Here is an 18,567-nt window from a genome sequence, read left to right as displayed (position 1 = left end):
AGGGTTAATAGGCAAGAGATGTTAAGTGACTTTAATAAATTCACATAACAAAGTAGTAGCAGAGACTGACTAGAACCTAAATAGCTCTTATAACAGAGTTTAATTCCACACTTTCAGTAAAGAGTCATTGATCCTTGCTGACCCCAAAGCAATGGTTCAGGACTGGAGGGATTTTAACACACACACAGGGATATTTGGCAATGTCTGGAGATATTTTTTGGCTGCCACGGCAGGGGGTGGGGGTTACTACTGGCACCTAGTGGGTAGAGGCCAGAGATGCTGCTAAATATTCTACAATGGACAAAACTGCCCTCTCCAACAAAGAATCATCCTGCACACAACGTCAGTATTGCTGAAGTTCAGAAACCTCTCCCTAAACCAAGCATTCATTGGGTTTCAATATTGTTAAATGGGCTCCATGCCATAATCATTCACCTCCAGCGATATGGCCAGAACCAGTTTTTCTGACTTGAAAATCTGACCCAGACAATCCTCTGCAGAGGTGTCCAGGAAAGAGTTGGCTATACCGGGCTGGAGCTCAGGGGACAGGTCTGGGCTGGAGACTTGGCATCTAGTTGGCAACTGAAGCCATGGGAGTGGCTGAGATAGGCCGGAAGGAGCCTGAGTCCCTCCGCTGCCGGGAATAGGGATGACACATCTATCCCCATCCTTTTTTTTTCTCTTGGGCATTGGCTGTCCTCACACAAAACGCCCCACATTGACGGCTGCCAAAAAAAATACTTTTTATTCCCCACAGCTCCTCCCACCTATCCTAGAGCTACGCTTAGGGGGCGGGCCTTCGCGGTGGTGACGCGCCAAGGAGGCGGGGCTTCAGCATGACCCCGCCCCCCCAGGCTAGGGAAGAGGGCCAAAGGCGCCACCCCCGGCTGCGCTGACCCTGGTCCTGCGATTCCGACGCTCGGTGGCTCGCGGGTCCGCTGCCCTCAGGCCAGCTGGAGCAGGCCGCGCTCTGCAAGCAGACCCTGGGTGCGGTTGTAGACATCTTCCAGGGTGCCCACGGCTCGGGCCAGCGCGGCCCGCGCCTCCGCCTCTGTGGTTCCGGGACACGCCATTTCGAGCAACCGTCTACGACCCGGGAAGGCGAGGAATGCGAGGCGGGCGGCCTGACGCACGAGCCAGGGGTGGTGCGGGGCCAGGGCCGTGTCGTAGGCGTCGCTGCACTGCACGCCGGCGTCTGGGCCTCCAGCGGTCCCGGTCGCCACCCCGTGGAGGCAGAGCTGGGACCAGCGCAGCGCGCGGTGCAGCAAAAGCAACGTTTTTGAGCCCGAGGACGGGGCTGAGCCCCGGAGGGCGCTCCCGGGCCGCTCCAGCACTCCCGCCCGCCGCTCCCACGCCACCATGGCCGCCAGCGTCGTGTAGTGTGCGGCCTCCGGGCCGCGCACCCGGGCCTCGAGGGCTGTGATCTTGGTGGAGGCCTCGCTTGTGGCGAAGGCGAAGATGGAGCCGAGGGGAATCAGGAACCTATGTGTTTGGTGGTGGCAGGGATGGGTGAGATGACTTGAGAGGGGACGATATTGCCATACGGAGGCGGAGACTGTGTTGGGGGGGGGGGTGAGCACTCACTTGACCAGCTCCCTCCATCCAGCCAGGTACTGCGACAATTCCATATCCCCTTCCGTGTTCAGACTGGCACGGAACGGTCCCATCATGCGGCCCAGCAAATCCTGGGGGCCCAGACACGGAGGCTCTTCCCGCCCCGGGGCCTCCAGGGATCCCGACTCTTGCCGGACCTGGGGGAGTTGAGGGGGAGGGGGCAAGGGCAGATGCCCTAGACTGCTAGGCCTCCTTAGCCTAAACGGCCCCGTCAGACGCTAAAGAAATCGTTCCTAAGGGTTAGCCGGCGTCCCAGCTGCTGTGCCATTCAGACCCGAGAGAGAGAACGAGGGGGAGGAACCGTCCTTCACCCGATCCTCTAGCTGGCTCCACTTTCCCCTGCTCAGGGTCCCACATGGAGCTCCCAGTCCCAACCTTACCCCGGGCATACCTGAAAGAGTAGCGGTCCCTCAGGAGTGCAGGACTGTGCCCCGGATCCGCAGCCTGGCAGCGCGCCTAGGAAGAGGCGAGGCAGAGCCGTCAGGGCTAGAGAAGGAAGCTTGAGGCTTCCTCAGTCAGCAGGTGAGGGAAGGAGCCACTCACGGAGGCTCCGAGCACTGAGATAAAGTAGCAGCAGCGCGAAGATAGCGATAGGAATTGCCTGGCGGCCCCAGCACCGACGGATCAGGGAAGACAGCAAAACACCCATGGCTGCCATTGGGATCTCCACCCCCTCACCAGCCCCCAGCCAGTCCTGTCCGTCCACCTCCAGGAGGGGAGAAAAGCCCGTGGTCGCTGAAGGTGCAAAGGGTTAATAATTAACATCCTAAGGCCCCCTCCCCTGTGCCCTTTGTCCCAGAGGGCAGTTACACTGGGGGTGAGGGATCTGATAAAAGGGGTTTGGGGGACTGGGTGGCAATGACACATTTGCATTTCCCTTCTCTGTAGGGCCAGCTGGCAGTAAGGCAGCCTGGGTATTGGGAAGAGAGGCTGGGGGCAAGCCCACTGAGCAATGGTATGCGCCCCAAGGTCATTCTCTGCCTGAGTTCCCTCCACTGTAAATTGAGGATAATAATGGGTGCTTTGTAGGCCTCTTGTGAGGATTAAATGATAACGTATGTGAAAACACTAAATGGAAAAGCTTACCACAATTTTCACCATAAATCTTACCAGGGAACACCCACGTCTAGATTCCCTATCCTATCCCCAGGGCACCTTGTCTTGATCTGGGTACGTGACCTCTCAATTATACACTTTAGGCTTTATCCTTTTACATTTCGTAGTTTAAATTTTTTAACTCCAGATTGGCTCCTCATTCAGTCATTGAGCTAACCTTGTTAACAACTTCCGCACACCAGGCCGTGAACTAGGCCTCGAGAATACAAAAGGGCTTTCACAGAGCTCAAGTTCCGTTGGGGAAAATTTATTATCTGTCTCCCTCACTGGAATGTGAGCTCTGGAGAAGATAGGACTGTTTGTTTTCCTGGTGTATTTAAGTATTTTCAGCACTTACTATATCACGAGGGCTCAAGTACATTATTGCTAAATAAGTATTTATTGAATAAACTGTGTATAAGGGACAGGCAGATCACGGGTCGCCCCCTAACAAATTTGAGCTGGGTTTTTTATTTTTTATTTATTTATCTCCCCGTCCCTCCCCCCCCCCTGCCCCTCCCAGCTGTCTACTCTCTGTGTCCATTCGCTGTGTATTCTTCTGTGACTGCTTCTATCCTTATCAGCAGCACAGGAATCTGTGTCTCTTTTTGTTGCATCATGTTGTGTCAGCTCTCCGTGTGTGCGGCGCCATTCCTGGGCAGGCTGCACCTTCTTTCGCGCTGGGTGGCTCTCTTTACGGGGCGCACTCCTTGCGCATGGGGCTCCCCTATGCCAGTGACACCCCTGCATGGCAGGGCACTCCTTGTGCGCATCAGCACTGCGCATGGGCCAGCTCCACACGGATCAAGGATGTCCTATCCATTGGGCCAAGTCTGCTTCCCTTGAGCCAGGTTTCTAAGGTAAATTAGGAGTCCATCTTGTGGTCAGAGTGGGAAAGGTATTCCAGGGAAGGGTATGAAAAGTGGCAGGAACAGCCTCTCTGTTCTCAGGGGTTACCAGTCCCTATAAACTTCTTAGAATTGTTCCTGTCTCTGTGTGCATATATTTTTTCTGGCCAGAGAAGGGTTTTACAGATTCTCAAAGGTTCAGGGCCCTAATGTCTAAGAAGATCCTTCCCAGCTGCCCCGTTGGTGCTTTCTTGCCCTGTCTCTCTGTCTGAGGCCCCTTCATCCTCCATGGAGGCTCTGTCATTGATCCTGACCCATCCTGGCCCTGGTGGGATTCTCAGGCCCTCAATTCCATCCCCAGCCCTGGTATCTACATTTCTCTGTGTTGGAATGGCTCCCAGTTTGCTGGCCCTGTGACTTTAGGCAAGCCACTTGCCCTTTCTGAGCCCCAATTACCTCTCCAAAAGAGGAAGGTAGGGAAAAAATAAAATAAGAGGACAGTAGGATTAAATACAGTACGCCTGCAAAGCCGACACTTCCTGGCCTTCAGTAAATCTAAGCAAGCCTAAGAGTCTGGCACTGGGAGCCTGGGCCTCTGAGCAGGGAATCAAGTTTGTAGGGTTATGGATTAGTTTTGGGTGTCACTTAATCACCTGGCCATTCTGCAATTGGAGCCCTCTGGGGGGGGGGGCAGAGGTTATATAAACCTGCCTTAAGGGGCCTGGCTCCCGGTGGCTGTGAGATGGAGCAGAGTGTGGGAGCCAAACTACTGCTGCTGCTGCTGTGGACCACACGCTGCGGGTATGCAGGGTCTAATGGGCCAGGCGGCTACACGTCCGTCATCGAGGTGACCAATGGGGGCCCCTGGGGCGACTGGACTTGGCCTGAGATGTGTCCTGACGGATTTTTTGCCAGCGGGTTCTCAATCAAGGTGGGTGCTGGACGGGGAGGTGGTGGGTCTCCTCAGAACCAAGGTGGCAGGCCTCTGTCTCTTCTTCTCACCCCAGGTGGAGCGTAGCCAAGGCATTCCTGGCGACGACACCGCTCTGAATGGAATCCGGCTACACTGCTCGCGCGGGGATGCACAGCGCAACACACATGTAGTGGAGTCCCAGTCTGGAAGGTGGGAGACAGGGTCCAAGGAGCCCCTTGGGTGGGGTAGGCACCTAACTCTGTTACAAACCCTTCTGCCGGGGTGGGGGTGGGCAGGCTCTTCTAAAGCTGTGAGGTAGTTTAGGCCTGGGCAGGGCATCTCACCTCCGTGGGGTCTGGTGACTAGACTTAACCCACCTGGGTCGAGCAGACTGGAGGTGGGGTGGGGGATCCCGCAGAGCCAGTGCCTCTCCACTTTCTTCGCAGGTGGGGCAAGTGGAGTGAGCCGCTGTGGTGTCCCGGCGGCGGCTTCCTTGTGGCCTTCTCGCTTCGCGTGGAGGCATCTGTGATCCCCGGGGACAACACGGCAGCGAATAACGTGCGCTTCCGCTGCTCCGACGGTGCGGAGCTCGAGGGGCCTGGCCTGGCCTGGGGAGAATTTGGAGATTGGAGCAACCCATGCCCCAAAGGTGTGTGTGGTTTGCAGACCAAGATCGAGGAGCCTAGAGGCCTGCGCGATGACACCGCACTTAACGACGTGCGCTTATTCTGCTGCCGCAGTTGACACCACCATCATCCTCTCCCCACCTCCAAGACTTGTCCTACCTCCCGCTATTAAAGCTTCTGTTTCCTGGCTGTGGTCTCGCTTGCTTTAGGACCCCGTTTCCTCCTCTTCCTCCTGAACCTGGTATTGAGATACGCCCATATTCAGGTTTGGTTTCAGGGGTCCACAGCAGACTATGGAAAGTTATGCACCCATAATTCAAAAAATCTCACTCACCACACAATTTTGCATACAAGTTAAGGAAGTCCCTGGCTTTCTGAGAGCCTCTATAGACATCCTTTCTGAACCACCACGACCCTAGATTAGGAACCTTCTACCAAACTAGGTAGTGATAAAGCCATCAGGGCCATTAGGCTTTATCTTCTAGACTGTCAGAGGCTAAAGTGTCTTTTTATAGTTTTCTTTCTTTTTTCCCTACCAAGCCAAACAGTGGCCTTTCAAAATACTGATTCTCACTTTAAGATCTTTGTCCTTGCTGTTTGCCCAGGTATTGATGGTGAACCCATTTTTCAGCTCCATGTTCACCAAAATTCAGCTCAAATTTCACTTTCTTAGATAAACTTTAGAGGTCTTATAAAAATACATCCCCACCATCATCACTAGCTATCCCATTATTTTACTTCATTTATTTATGTCTCCCCCCTTGTTTGCACTCACTGTCTGCTCTCAGCTCTCCCCAGTGGCATGGGCCAGCTTGCCTTTACCAGGAGGCCCCAGGACTCGAACTGAGGCCTACCATATGGTAGACAGGATCGCTTCGCCTGAGCCACATACACTCCCACCAAGGTCATTTTTTTTAAATGCTGCCACCAACTGAAATAATCTCTTGCCTCTTTTTTAAATTGCCCACTTTACACACCTGGAATGTTAAGTTCTTTGAGCATAATGAATTTCTCTATCTTGATAACCACCATGTTACCAGCACACACTATTTGTTATTTAGGGAAAAAGGTGTGGTGCAAGGGCCTCAAACATGAAAGACCTAAGCCCAGGTGTATCCTGAGACCCTTCAACATTCCACGCAGAAGGCACAATCTGAGACGAGGAAGAGCTCAAAGCAGTTTATTCCAGCGAGCAAGAAGGGGGTTGGGGGAGACCGGCCAGATGAGTGTCCAGGAGCGATCAGGTGTAGGGGGAGCTCAGCGAGCCTCAGCGAGGGGTGCCCTGCGGAAAGAGACACTTGAGAACGCTTCCAGGAGCAAGCAGGTTTCCTCCACAACCCCCCCTCACGCTGCCCCACCTCCTTCCTGCAATCGCCACACAAGACACCAACGACCGCGTTGACCAGCTGCAACCCGCACAGCACCAACTCCAGGCACGAGGCGGCCACAAGCAGCGAGAAGAGCGTCACATTCCAAGGGACCACGCGAGGCGGTTTCTGACACCAGCTCCACAGAGTGTCGTTGACCAAGTAAGAGCCTCTGTAGGCGGGGCAGGGTCACGTGAGGGAAGGTCACGTGGATGACCTCCCCCCCCCCCCCCCGCCCCCTCGTCCAAGGGGAATCACAGGCTTCCGCTTGGCCCACGTGGAGGGAACTCTCTGGAAGCCGAGTCCCGCCCAGGCTTCCAGGTGCACGTGGGGACGGGAAGGTGCGATGAGGCAGAGAATGGGGCAAGGGGGAGGGCACGAATGCAGGCTAAGCCTTACGAGAGAGTTTCGAAGGGATATTCCCATGTGTTATTTGTGAGGCATTTGGGTCCAACTCGGAGCCCGGCTCCCGATACCCCGAGACAGTAGATGGCGCCAAACACTCCGAACGCCGAAGAGAAGACGGAGCGCAGCATCTGGATGTGGAGTGGAAGGTGAAGTGAGTCGGTGAGTCGTGCTGGCCCCTCCCCACTTGTGCCCATCGAGCCTAGCTGCGTCCCCCGCCCCGCATTACCAGGTGCTCCTCGAGTCATATTAAAAATACATTGCCCGTCAAACCTTGGGGCTTGGCTAATCCCAAGAGCCAGCAGCTGGGAAAGTACAGGGGGGTTATAGTACCCTCCAGAACTTGCAGGTGGGAGAGAGGGGTGAGGTGGGAGGGAGGGGTGAAGCGACCTGGCGGAGCTCAGAGGTAGACGAGACAGAGGCTTTCCTTGTGGCTATCCAGGATGAGTTCAAAGGCCAAGTCCTGAATCCTACCTTAATTTGAATCTTACCCTGCATCGATTTCCGCAGCAGCCTGCACCGCAACAGCCTTTGCCCCCTGCCCGAACAGCTGAAATTCCTGTACATAATACCTGTGGGAGAAGAGTCAGGGTGATAGCCTGTACCTCCAGGTCCTCAAGTCCTTGCTTTCGTCACTGCTTACCTCTTACCTCCTCCAGGAAGCCACCTGTGATACCCCTGCCCTTTGGACCGTGGGAAGACCTTATCGCTACTCTTCCTGGATCCCTGTTGGGCCATACCTTCATTTATTATTACTTATAAGCCTACCTTATCTCTGTCCAGATTGTGGCTCTCTGGAGGGTAGGGTCCCATATCATTATAGCCCCCATAAATTTTGGCACATAGTAGGTGTCCAACTGAACAGACGTCAGGAGGCCTAGGTTCTAATGCCAACTCTGCACTCGCTTCACACCCCAGGAATTGAGTCATGTCTCTGGGTCTCAGTTTTGTTGTATGCAATATGGGTCTGCAAGACCTAGCTCACAGGGCTGTTCTCAGGCTTGGGAGAGCCAAGCGGTTTACTTGAGGTCAAGACTTGAGGCCATAGTAAATGCTCAATAAGTGTAAATTCCTTCCTGTTTCCTCAGCAGCCGGAAGCAAGGAAGGGATAGTGGTGTTGATGTGTTTGGTGAGGTGGGATTATCATGAGTGGGTAGAGGAGTATCTCAGTGGAGGCTCTGATGGGTCTGTTGTGTAGGATTCTCCAGGATTCAGCCCCTCGCCCTCTGTTCATTCTTTCTCTCTGTGACCTCCCTCACAAAACCCATTCCCTCCAAGAGCAGCAGCTGTTCCCACTGCCAGTGGTCACTACCTAAACTGACACCTCTAGATACAAATCTAACTGCCTGTGGGATATGTTCACTCTAATGTCTTAATTTCATCTTGAAGTCAGCCAGCCTCATATTGACTTCATGATACTCCCCAAATTCATCTCCCTTTGACTTTCTGGTCTTCATCAGTGGGAATATCATCTTCCAGGGCATGCAGGCTGGAAAGCTACAGTATGATCCTCCTGTACCCAGCCAGACGTCCGATCTTTCCAAATTCTCCTTAAATGACTCTTGAATCTGTTCCTCCTTCCCATTCCCAGAGTCAATCCCTAATCACTTTGCATGAGTCTGATTTTCTCACCCTCCCTAACAGATTCCCTTATCTCTTAATCCATACCACCCCCCATTTCGTCCTACACGCCACCACCATATTAAATTTAGCTCTGACCATGTCTTTTCTCTGCTTAAGTCCTTTAGAGTCTCCTTACACAGTGACGCGTCAAGACTGAATTTTACAAGGCATTCCAGGCACTTTGGCTCTGACCTTATCTTTTTGCACCAGGCAAGGTTCTTTGCTCATCTCCTGTCTCAGGAATTCCACAGCTGTGTTTACCTCCCTTTGCCTCCCTATGTCTTGTACACAGCATACAAAGCAGCACTTTCTTCTCCAGGGAAGAGCTGAGAGTTTTGGTGCTATTGTGTCAGCCCTCAGCAACCTCACAGAAACACCTGCTGAGTTGAATTGACTTTGCCCCAGAAAAGACTCTTTCTTCCCTCTTCTGTTCTTCCTGGCAGGCCCAGGGTCAATACTGACCCCCTGGATGAGCCTCTCTAGCGAAGTCACTTATTGGAGAGTCTCCTGGGTCCAAAGACAACTAGAATTGCCTTTCACATTTACAAAGTTTGAGTGGCCTACCTACTTTGTTCTTCGAGCTTCTCTGTGGCAGTCTCTCCTATCTACTTGTCTTAGTGTAAAGAGTAGAATGGTGTGTAAATGTAGGAGGAAATGCTGAATTTGTAGCTGGAATCTGTTCACTTTTCTCTGTGAGGCCGCTGTCATTTCTTCTGGGCAACTGCTCTGGTCTTTCGGCATTACTGTTGGACTCCTCCTAACCAGTCTCCACACAGCAGCCAGAAGCATCTTCTAAGAGCCCTCCAGTGGAGTGTGATGCAACTAGAGCGCTTATGCATTGTTGGTGGGGATGAGATTGGTACAAGAATTTCAGAAAACTGTTTGGCAATACCCATCAGCATAAAATATTTGCTCTTTAGGGATCTGCAGTCCTACTCCTAGGTATTACTATATACCCAGCAGGAATGCACACGTATGTTCACCTAAAGATGTCTACAGGAATGTTTATAATAGCATCATTTGTAGTAAACCTTAACTGGGGACTATCCAAATGTTCATCAGCAATAGAATGCTTAAATAAATGGTGACATAGTTACACAATGGAATGTGTAAGGTATAATAAATAGCTACACATAATAATATTGATGCCTCTCACAAACATAATTTTGAGATAAAGAATCCAGATTCTAAAGAGTACATACTGCACGATTCCCTTTATATAAAATACAAAACCGGTAAAACTAAACAATGGTGTCAGAAATCAGGATAATGGTCACCCTTGTTGGTTAGGAGGGAGGGGGTTAAATGATCTGTTTCTTTATGTGGGTGCTGAGACATGAATGTGTTCACTTTGTGAAAATTCATTGAGGATCTCGGCCTTTGTAAGACAAATTACTAACCTCAAAAAAAGTTGAAAACTTTTTAAAAATGAAGGTCAAAGTAAATCCTTCGATAGTTTTCTTTCATACAATCAAGTTCAGATTCCTCACCATGACTTGCAAGGGTTTTCTCGGTCTGGCCCCTGCCCACCTCAGATCTCATCTCTGTAAACGTCAGCTGCACAGGCCGCCTGCCTGCTCCTTAGATGTGCAGAGCCTGTTCTGGCCTTTGGCTTTTGTACTTGTTGGTCCCCACTGCCCACTCCTCCATCCTTTCTTCCTTGGGGTGGATCTCAATTCAGACACCAGGTCCTTAGAAGTCTTCCTTGAAAACACTGTAAAAAGTCACCTCCTACCTTGCCCTAGGAGGTTTTTATAACTACAACCTGCTTTATTTTCTTGACTGTCTCTACAGCTGTTTGAAATCGTCCTGCTTATTTACTTCACTCATTTAGTGATATTAATGAATGCCTGTTAAGTGCAAGGCACTGGTCTAAGCGCTGGGCACACGGCAACCAACAAAGCAGGCAGTCCTCGCAATCAGTTGTGGAGCTCACAGTCTTGTGTCCTTGACACTGTTAGCCTCACCAATGGGGACACAAGCTTCAGGTTGTGCAGGGACCTTATCTGTGTCCCTGCAGTGCAGCACGGAGCTGTGTGGATACATTCTGAGAAAGCCGCCTCCAGACTGGCGTGGTGGTGGGAGGAAGGCAGCTGTGAACGAGTGTGCTGGGAGATCTCCCCTGAAGCAGGCTGGTTAGATTGGGGGGAGTGGGGAGTGCTTTAGGCTGGGGAAGGGGCATGATGTGAGTGTAGGCCTGGGAGGAGTGTGCGTGTCAGAGCGAGCTGAGGTCAGAGGGATGGAGCAGAGTCCGACAGCCCTCAGTCCATGTAGGAGCGGAGGAGGGAAAAGGCCCCAGAGCACAAGAGGGAATTGCTGGTTAAAAGAGAGGTATCACTACTGAGTTAATAGAGATGTGGCAGCGAAAGGGACAAAAGCGAGACCTCTCCAGGAGAACTTTCCACAGTCAACTGTCCTGAGAAATGGGAGCTGCGCTGAGTAGACTTTTGTCTTCACCCAATGAAGATTGTTAAACTGGCTTGACAGGAAGGGAGTTGACAGTGGGAGTCAGAAGTCCAGAGAATCTGTGTCTCCCCTTCCCACACTTCTCCTGACAGAGCCCGGTCTCAGGGGAGACTTGGGGCACCCTCTCTGCCATACTGACCTAGGTCCTGGGTTTCTCCATAGCACCCAGCACAGAGCGGGCAGCCAGCAATGTGGGCTGAGAGTGAGTGGACACGGAGGTAGGGAAGGGTGACACTGAGTTGACAGGTAGACCTGACGGATCCGTGATGTCGCTCCATGGTTCCAGACGTTTTCATTGCCTGCCCCCCCCCCCCGCCCCGCCCCGCCCATTATTATCCTGCCCTGATAACTTCCCACACAGTCAGCTGCTCCTTGGGCCTCGCCTGCCCCTCGTAGTGAGGTGTTCCCAGCATCAGCTCAGTGGGGTGTGTAGGGGGAAGGGAGGTAAAGGACACATTCCCTACCCAGAAAGGAGAAGTGAGGCCTTTCCTTCCCACCCTCAGCTCAGGATCTGGGGCTCTGCTTCAGGACGTCTACAGAGTGCCCATGAGTGGTACCAGGGGAGAGGGGTGGGGTGCCGGGCAGGGCCATTGCCATCTCCTGCCAAGCAGCCATCTTTCCCTGCGCCCCCTTCCTCTCCCTCCTGTCCAGAACCCCTTAGAATGGCCCCCAGGACCCCGGCCCGCCCTCCCCCCGCCCCCGCCAGCCTTCTCACCAGCAGGCCCCCGCCGAGGAAGCCGGCCATGAGCCAGACGTGCAAGCTGAGATGGTCGGTCCAGCCAGTCTCGCCGTTGGGCACCAGCAGGAGGGCGTTGGCCACGATGCAGACCAGGGAGAGGGGGATAAGGGAGAGCCCCACGCAGCGGGCACACTTTCCCGTGCACATGGTGATGCCGCGGGGAAGGGCAGGCGCTGAGTGAAAGTGAGCCGGCTTGTCCCGGGTCCAGAGGAAAACAACGCTGGGGCAAGGAGCAAAGGTCGGGGAAGAGGTGTGGCAGAAGCTGGCAGGCTGAGAACGATAAGGGAGAGAGGCAGGAGCTGAGCTCTGAGGAGGCCGGGGTAGAGGGGCTGCAGCCTCCAGGTGAAGGAGAAGGGGAGGATGTGGTGGAGGCAATGGGGGAGCGTGACACACAAAGGAAGTTGCTGGGGTCAGCGCGTTCTTCCTCTTCTCTCTGCATATTCCCTCCACAGCCCACAGTTCCTTAACCTGGCCCCTTAGCTTCTCTATGTCTCAGTTGCCACATTTGTATCTGGGGTATAGTTATGCCACTTGCCTCATGGGCTGGTGGTTAGGGTTAATTGGGACAGTATGACAACTATTTTGTAAGCTACGAGGCACTAAGTAGATGTATGGCGGTCTCATTGTTTCTGTTAGTAGTGGTACAGAGAGGGTTCTTCCTGGGAGGAAGCTAAGAAGTGGGTGTGCATTATCTTTACAACATTCGTTCTTCAGATAGAAAGCGTCTCAATATTTCCTTGCTGAGCTCTCCTCCTGCCGAGGCCACCACCTGTTTCTCCTGCCTTCTGGTTGATTAGGTCATTGCACCCCCCACCCCCTTCCTCAGTGTTGACTAAACCATGGCCAGATGGTCCACACCAGTCTCCTGAGTATCAATTCCTGTGTTTTTGTTGGCATTCTGAGGTAAAAGAAGTACTGTTTTGGTTGGGATACTGAATTTTCTTTTTTTTTAACTTTTTAAAATTTCTCTCCCCTTCCCGCCCCACCCCCCGTTGTCTGCTCTCTGTGTCCATTTGCTGTGTGTTCTTCTGTGACAGCTTCTATCCTTATCAGAGGCACCAGGAATCTGTGTTTCTTTTTGCTGCATCATCCCTCCGTGTGTGCGGCACCATTCCTGTGCAGGCTGCACCCTCTTTCGCGCTGGGCGGCTCTCCCCACAGGGCACACTCCTTGCACGTGGGGCTCCCCTACGGGGGACACCCCTGCGTGGCAGGGCACTCCTTGCGCGCATCAGCACTGCGCGTGGGCCAGCTCACGGGTCAAGGAGGCCCGGGGTTTGAACCACGGACCTCCCGTGTGGTAGGCGGACTCCCTATCCATTGGGCCAAGTCCACTTCCTGATACTGAAGTTTCTGGTGGCATATTATCACTTGAGAGAGGGCCTGTTCAAGAGAGAAATCAAAACAAAGGAAAGGGCAGTGAAGAGATGAAGAGAAACTAAGTCCCAATGCTATCATTTGAGCCTGGAGGTCCAGCTATGCCTGAAGCCGGATCATTCCTTGGACAGTTTTGTGGATGTAAGCCGGTTTGAGCTGTGTTTCTGTCAACTACAATTTAGAGAGACTTTTTTTTTTGCTGCAGAGATTAATTCTTGAAGCCCTGGCTCTGGACAGGTTATGGTGCTAGAGGCTATGGGAATTCAAAGTTGCATGCGTGGAACCCGGACATGGGCCTAGGGACCAAAAAGGAAAGTGAAGACGCCTGCAGAATTCACCCTAGCCCAAATAGGACATGGCAGTACTGTGGAAGCGGCGAGGGAAGGAGAAAGTGCTGCACGCCTTCAGAGGGGGCACGGTGGGAATGTCACACAGAAAGTGGCGTCTGGACAGTGGCCCTGATGTAACCTCTCACAGTGTCCCACTCAAACCACTATGGAGACATGGAAAATGGAGCAAACTTACCACTCAAACAAAATGTTAGTGTCTTGAGAGGAATCCTGTATTAGTCAGCCAAAGGGGTGTGATGCAAAATACCAGAAATCTGTTGGCTTTTATAAAGGGAATTTATTTGGGGTAGGAGCTTACAGTTACTAGGCCATAAAGCGTAAGTTACTTCCATCACCAAAGTCTGTTGCCACGTGTTGGAGCAAGACAGCTGCCGATATCCAGCCTCCCTCTTCCTCTTAAGGCTCTGTGGCCCAAGCGTCTTCCAGTATCAGCTGTACTCTGGGATAAGTCACATCTCTCTCCCAGGGCTCATTTCTCTCTCTGCTCAGCTGCTCTGCTCTCTCCACAAAGTTACCTGTAGGCTGTCAGGCTCTCTAGGCTTTGTCCCTCTCCTTGGGGCCTCCGCCATGTCTAACGGAGCCTTCTCTCCTTCCTCACATATCTGTTTCTCTGTGTGTGAACTTTCTGGGACTCCAGCCTTCTCCTCTGCCATGTCCCTTGGTGGGTAGGTACTCAGCGTCCTACTAATGTGGTCCAATCAAAGCCTTAATCATTATTTAATCAAGTAAAAGTGAAACCTCTGAATCCAATCCAATCTAATATGCCCAGAGGAGCAGACCAGTTTATAAACATAATCCACTATCTCTTTTTGGAATTCATAAACAATACCAAACTGCTACAAATCCCTACCATTTATAAGATGGAAGGAACTAAACTGAGAAAAATTGATGAAGAGAAATTTTCTTCAGGACACCTGAAGAAAATATTTTGAATCTCTTCCCCTGTCTGCTTTTGAGTCATAGACAGTTATTGTGATACCTGATATTTGGTTTTACTTGTGTTGTCTTGTTTAATGCTTTGCGTTTTTAAAATCTTTCCATGTTGTTTCTAATGTTTTTCTGTCTTTTTTTTCAGTGCTATATACTTCTCTTTCAAAAATTTTATATACTTTTTTATTTTTATTTTTAAAGATACTTAGATTACATAAATATTACATAAAAAATATAGCGGGGGAAGCGGCTGTTGCTCAATCAGTTGGGCTCCCGTCTACCATACGGGAGGCCCTCGGTTTGCGTCCCAGGGCCTCCTTGTGAAGGCAGGCTCGCCCACACGCTGTGGAGTGCCACCCAGCTCGCAGATGCCACAGATACCACAGAGAGCTGACTCACCAAGGTGACACAACAAAAAAGAAGGGAGATAAGCAAGAACACAGAAGAACCTGCAGTGAATGGACACAGAGAGCAGACAGCAAGCAAGCCGCAAGGGGGGAGGGGAAAATAAAAATAAATAAATATAGACACAGAAGAATGCACAGTGAATGGACACAGAGAGCAGACAGCACATGAAAAGCCACAAGGGGGATGGATTAAAAATATATATATAGAGGATTCCCATGTGCTCCGTCCTTACTCCTCCCACATTTTCCCACGTTAACATCCTTCATTAGGACGGTACATTTGTATAATTGATGAACACATTTTGGAGCACTGCCGCTATGGACTATAGTTTACATTGTAGCTTATACTCTCTCCCACATGTTTTTGTAAGTTATAGCAAGATATATAGGGAAATGGACGTGGCTCAACTGACAGAGTGTTTGCCTACTGTATGGGAGGTCCAGGGCTCAAACCCAGGGCCTCCTGGCCTGTGTGGTGAGCTGGCCCACTCAAGGAATGCCATGCTGTGCAGGGGTGTCCCCCGTGTAGGGGAGCCCCATGTGCAAGGAATGCACCCCGCACTGAGCCGCCTCGTGCAAGAAGAGCGCAGCCCACCCAGGAGTGGCACCGCGCACATGGAGAGCTTGACACAGCAAGATGACACAACCAAAAAGAGATGCAGATTCTCAGTGTTGCCGAGAACACAAGTGGACACAGAAGAACACACAGCAAATGGACACAGAGAGCAGCAGACAACAGCAACGGGGGGGTGGGGGGAGGGAGAGAGAAATAAAATAAATCTTAAAAAAAAAAGATATATAATGTCCTGTATCTGTCATTGCAGTGTCATTCAGAACAATTCCCAAGTCCCGAAAATGCTCCCAAATTAAATTACACCTTTTTTTCCCCCTCTCCCTCCCCTCAGAACTCCATTGGCCACTGCTTCCACATCAGTGATAAAAGTTCTTCCATTCTAGAAACACAATAACTCTATAGAAGAATACCAGTAAATTTACTCTAATCCATTGTTCATTCCACAAGCCTGAGGGTTCTGCCTCTAATTGAGAGGGTTCTTAGATCCTATGGGGCAGATTGTTGAGACTATCTTTTTTTTTTAATTTCTCCCCTTCCCTCCATTGTCTGCTCTCTGTGTCCATCTGCTGTGTTTTCTTCTGTGTCTTCTTGTGTTCTCATTAGATGGCTCTGGGATCCTGCAACCTTCCAGAGTGGGAGAGAGGTGATCATTCTCTTAACGCCACCTCAGCTCCCTGATCTGCTGTATCTCTTCTCTGTTTTCTGTGTCCCTTTTTGTTGTGTCTTCTTGCTGTGCCAGCTCTTTACGTGGGCCAGCATTCCTGTGTGGGGAAGCACTCCTGTGTGGGGCAGTACTCCATGTGGGCCAGCTCACCACACAGGCCAGCATGCCTTCTACCAGGAGACTCTGGGCATCAAACCCTGGACCTCCTATATGGTAGATGGGAGCCCAGTTGCTTGAGCCACATCTGCTTCCTGGTTGGGTCAGTCTTGCTTGCAGTTGCAGACTCTCTCTGTTCCTCATGGTCATTATCTGTATCTCCTTGTTAGTTGTCCTGGATGAATCCAATGAACTGGAAAGTAAGTGTTGCAACTGTTGAGATTCAGGGCCCAACTGATACCTGGACAACCCAAAGATTTAAGTCTCTTGGACATACACCTATCAACTCTAGTACTAACTATAGGTTCTAATAGAAGGGGCAGAAGAGCCATGTGTAAGGAAACCACAACTGAATCTAACTCAGTCACACTGGGAAGCATAAATTCCAAAGTAGGGCCCACTGGCAGGGTGCTAAACTCCTGAACTGTCTGCCCTGTCTATAGTGTCTGGATGTCTCCGGAGCCCTGCTAGTTGAGGAAATATGTACTTTGGCAGTTAATGAGATCCTGCTGAGATGAGCATAAGTTTGACCTCTGGAGTGACCTCCCAACTCACTTTGAAGCCTCTTAGCCATATAAACTCATTTGTCTTTACCCTTTCCCCATTTTGGTCAAGGTCTTTTTTCCAGTTGCATTACTAGTTGGTGCTTGGTAGTAATTTCTTGGTGCCAGGGAGGCTTATCCCCAGGAGTCGTGTCCCATGCTGGGGGGAAGGTCATGCAATTATATGTTGAGTTTGGCTTAGAGAGGGGCCACATTTGAGCAATAAGGAGGCTCTCGTGGGTAACTCTTAGGCACCCTGTACTATTAGGCTAAATTTGTTTTTCAAAAGTGAAGGTTTGTAAGTACAGTCATTAGTATCAAGGGCCCATCCATGGCCCATCCCCCTTCACTAATCACTGCCCCTATACCTGAGGGATTCTTGCTGTCCCATTGGAACTCTCCAGGATGAGAATTTGATATTCTTAGGGTTATTGTTTGAATCTCCAACCACCATGACAGTGCTTCATGAACACTTCATGTTTAAGTGTTCATATGCCTTATAGGTATGTCCCAGGTGAACCTCCTCCCATGTATATCCCCATCATTGACACCCCTCACCAATGATCCTTCCCTGCCACAGTTGTAATCCTTCTATGATCCAAAACTTCTTCAAAAATGAAGCCAACAAAATAACCAAATACAATTAATAAAAAATGAAATAATAATGATTTAAAAAAAACACAAAAATAAATTTGAAATAATAAAATATAAAATTAAAAATTTTTTGACATGTCTTTCATCACTATAAGATCATTTTCTGTCTCTTTGCATTAAAGGTTTTTATATTCTGTTGTTTTTAATATTTAATTTTATTTAAAAAATTTTTTTGAGGTACTGAGGCCAGGGGTTGAACCCAGACCTCATATGTGGGAAGCAGGTGCTCAACTGCTTGAGCCACATCTGTTCCCCTAATATTTTTAAAAAGATTTATTTTATTTATTTCCCCCTACCCCCTTGCTGTGTCTGTTCATTGTGTGCTTGTCTTCCTTTTTTTAAGGAGGCACCAGGAACTGAACACAGGACCTCCCATGTGGGAGGGAGGCACCTAATCGCTTGAGCCACCTGCACTCCCTACTTTGCTGTTTTCTCAGTACTTTTTTCCTCCCGTGTCTCTTGTCGGGTCATCTTGTTGCATCAGCTCACCATGCTAGCCTGTCTCATCAGCTCACCATCTTGCTTATCTTCTTTAGGAGGCACTGGGAACTGAACGTAGGACCTCCCATGTGGTAGGCGGGAGCTCAATGGCTTGAGGCACATCTGCTTCCCCCCCAATTTATTTTTAAAGACGTTGTAGGCTTACAGAAACATCACACAAAAAGTACAGAGTTCCCATATTAACCCTCTCCCTTCCCCCTGTTGTTAACATTTGTATTAGTGTGGTACATTTGCTATGATTGATGAAGCAAAATTATTATAATTGTATTATTGACTAAAGTCCATAGTTTACCTCAGGGTTCCCTCTTTGTGTTGTACAATTCTATGGTATATGTTTTTTAAACGTTTGTGGTTATATATATGCAACAAAATTTTCCACTTTAAGTATTGGTGTTACTGTAAGCACGACTGTTTCCAATAGGCCCTCCTGACCCGGCTCCACAAAGGACAAACGCGTCTCTTGGTGAGAAGGCAATTTATTGCGAGTGCACTGGAAAGGAACTGAGGGAATATTCCCCAAACCTGTTCAAAGTGAGAATGGGACCTAGGATTTTTATAGGCAAAGGAGAGGGGAAGGGGAGAAGAAAAACAGGTGATGCCAGGGCTCTTGTGAGGAGGGTCCATGCAGTGTGCCAGTCCTGCATTGTCTCAAGCATGTTCCACTTGTCCTTGATTTCAGTGGCTAATAAACCACCGTTTAGATGTAGTTGTGCAGGT

At 50.5% G+C, this 18,567-nt stretch overlaps 3 protein-coding genes and 1 long non-coding RNA gene across 4 annotated transcripts in view; 2 read left to right on the top strand and 2 right to left on the bottom strand.

The window, feature by feature from the left end:
* Positions 1-726: 726 nt before the first annotated feature.
* GLTPD2 (glycolipid transfer protein domain containing 2) lies at positions 727-2,284 on the bottom strand. The gene is made up of 4 exons (XM_004447260.4): positions 2,158-2,284; positions 2,006-2,070; positions 1,585-1,751; positions 727-1,482 (listed from the first exon to the last, which is right to left on the bottom strand). The coding sequence occupies exons 1-4, from the start codon at positions 2,270-2,272 to the stop codon at positions 945-947; spliced, it is 885 nt and encodes a 294-aa protein (XP_004447317.2). The 5' UTR covers positions 2,273-2,284; the 3' UTR covers positions 727-944.
* Positions 2,285-2,305: 21 nt separating this feature from the next.
* VMO1 (vitelline membrane outer layer 1 homolog) lies at positions 2,306-5,285 on the top strand. The gene is made up of 3 exons (XM_004447257.5): positions 2,306-4,488; positions 4,565-4,680; positions 4,917-5,285. The coding sequence occupies exons 1-3, from the start codon at positions 4,300-4,302 to the stop codon at positions 5,212-5,214; spliced, it is 603 nt and encodes a 200-aa protein (XP_004447314.1). The 5' UTR covers positions 2,306-4,299; the 3' UTR covers positions 5,215-5,285.
* Positions 5,286-6,260: 975 nt separating this feature from the next.
* On the bottom strand, positions 6,261-12,054 carry TM4SF5 (transmembrane 4 L six family member 5). Its single transcript, XM_004447261.5, has 5 exons — positions 11,673-12,054; positions 7,360-7,440; positions 6,863-6,999; positions 6,455-6,635; positions 6,261-6,378 (listed from the first exon to the last, which is right to left on the bottom strand). The coding sequence occupies exons 1-5, from the start codon at positions 11,841-11,843 to the stop codon at positions 6,364-6,366; spliced, it is 585 nt and encodes a 194-aa protein (XP_004447318.1). The 5' UTR covers positions 11,844-12,054; the 3' UTR covers positions 6,261-6,363.
* Positions 6,907-18,567, top strand: part of LOC131274998 (uncharacterized) — a 33,355-nt gene continuing 21,694 nt past the window's right edge. Inside the window, exon 1 of the long non-coding RNA XR_009182350.2 lies at positions 6,907-7,030. This is a non-coding gene — a long non-coding RNA (uncharacterized lncRNA). The remainder of the gene's footprint in view (positions 7,031-18,567) is intronic.

This window comes from Dasypus novemcinctus, chromosome 21 (assembly GCF_030445035.2).
Source record: "Dasypus novemcinctus isolate mDasNov1 chromosome 21, mDasNov1.1.hap2, whole genome shotgun sequence".
Lineage (NCBI taxonomy): Eukaryota > Metazoa > Chordata > Mammalia > Cingulata > Dasypodidae > Dasypus > Dasypus novemcinctus.
Note: the sequence above shows the minus strand (reverse complement) of the source record. Positions and strands in the feature narration are given on the sequence as shown.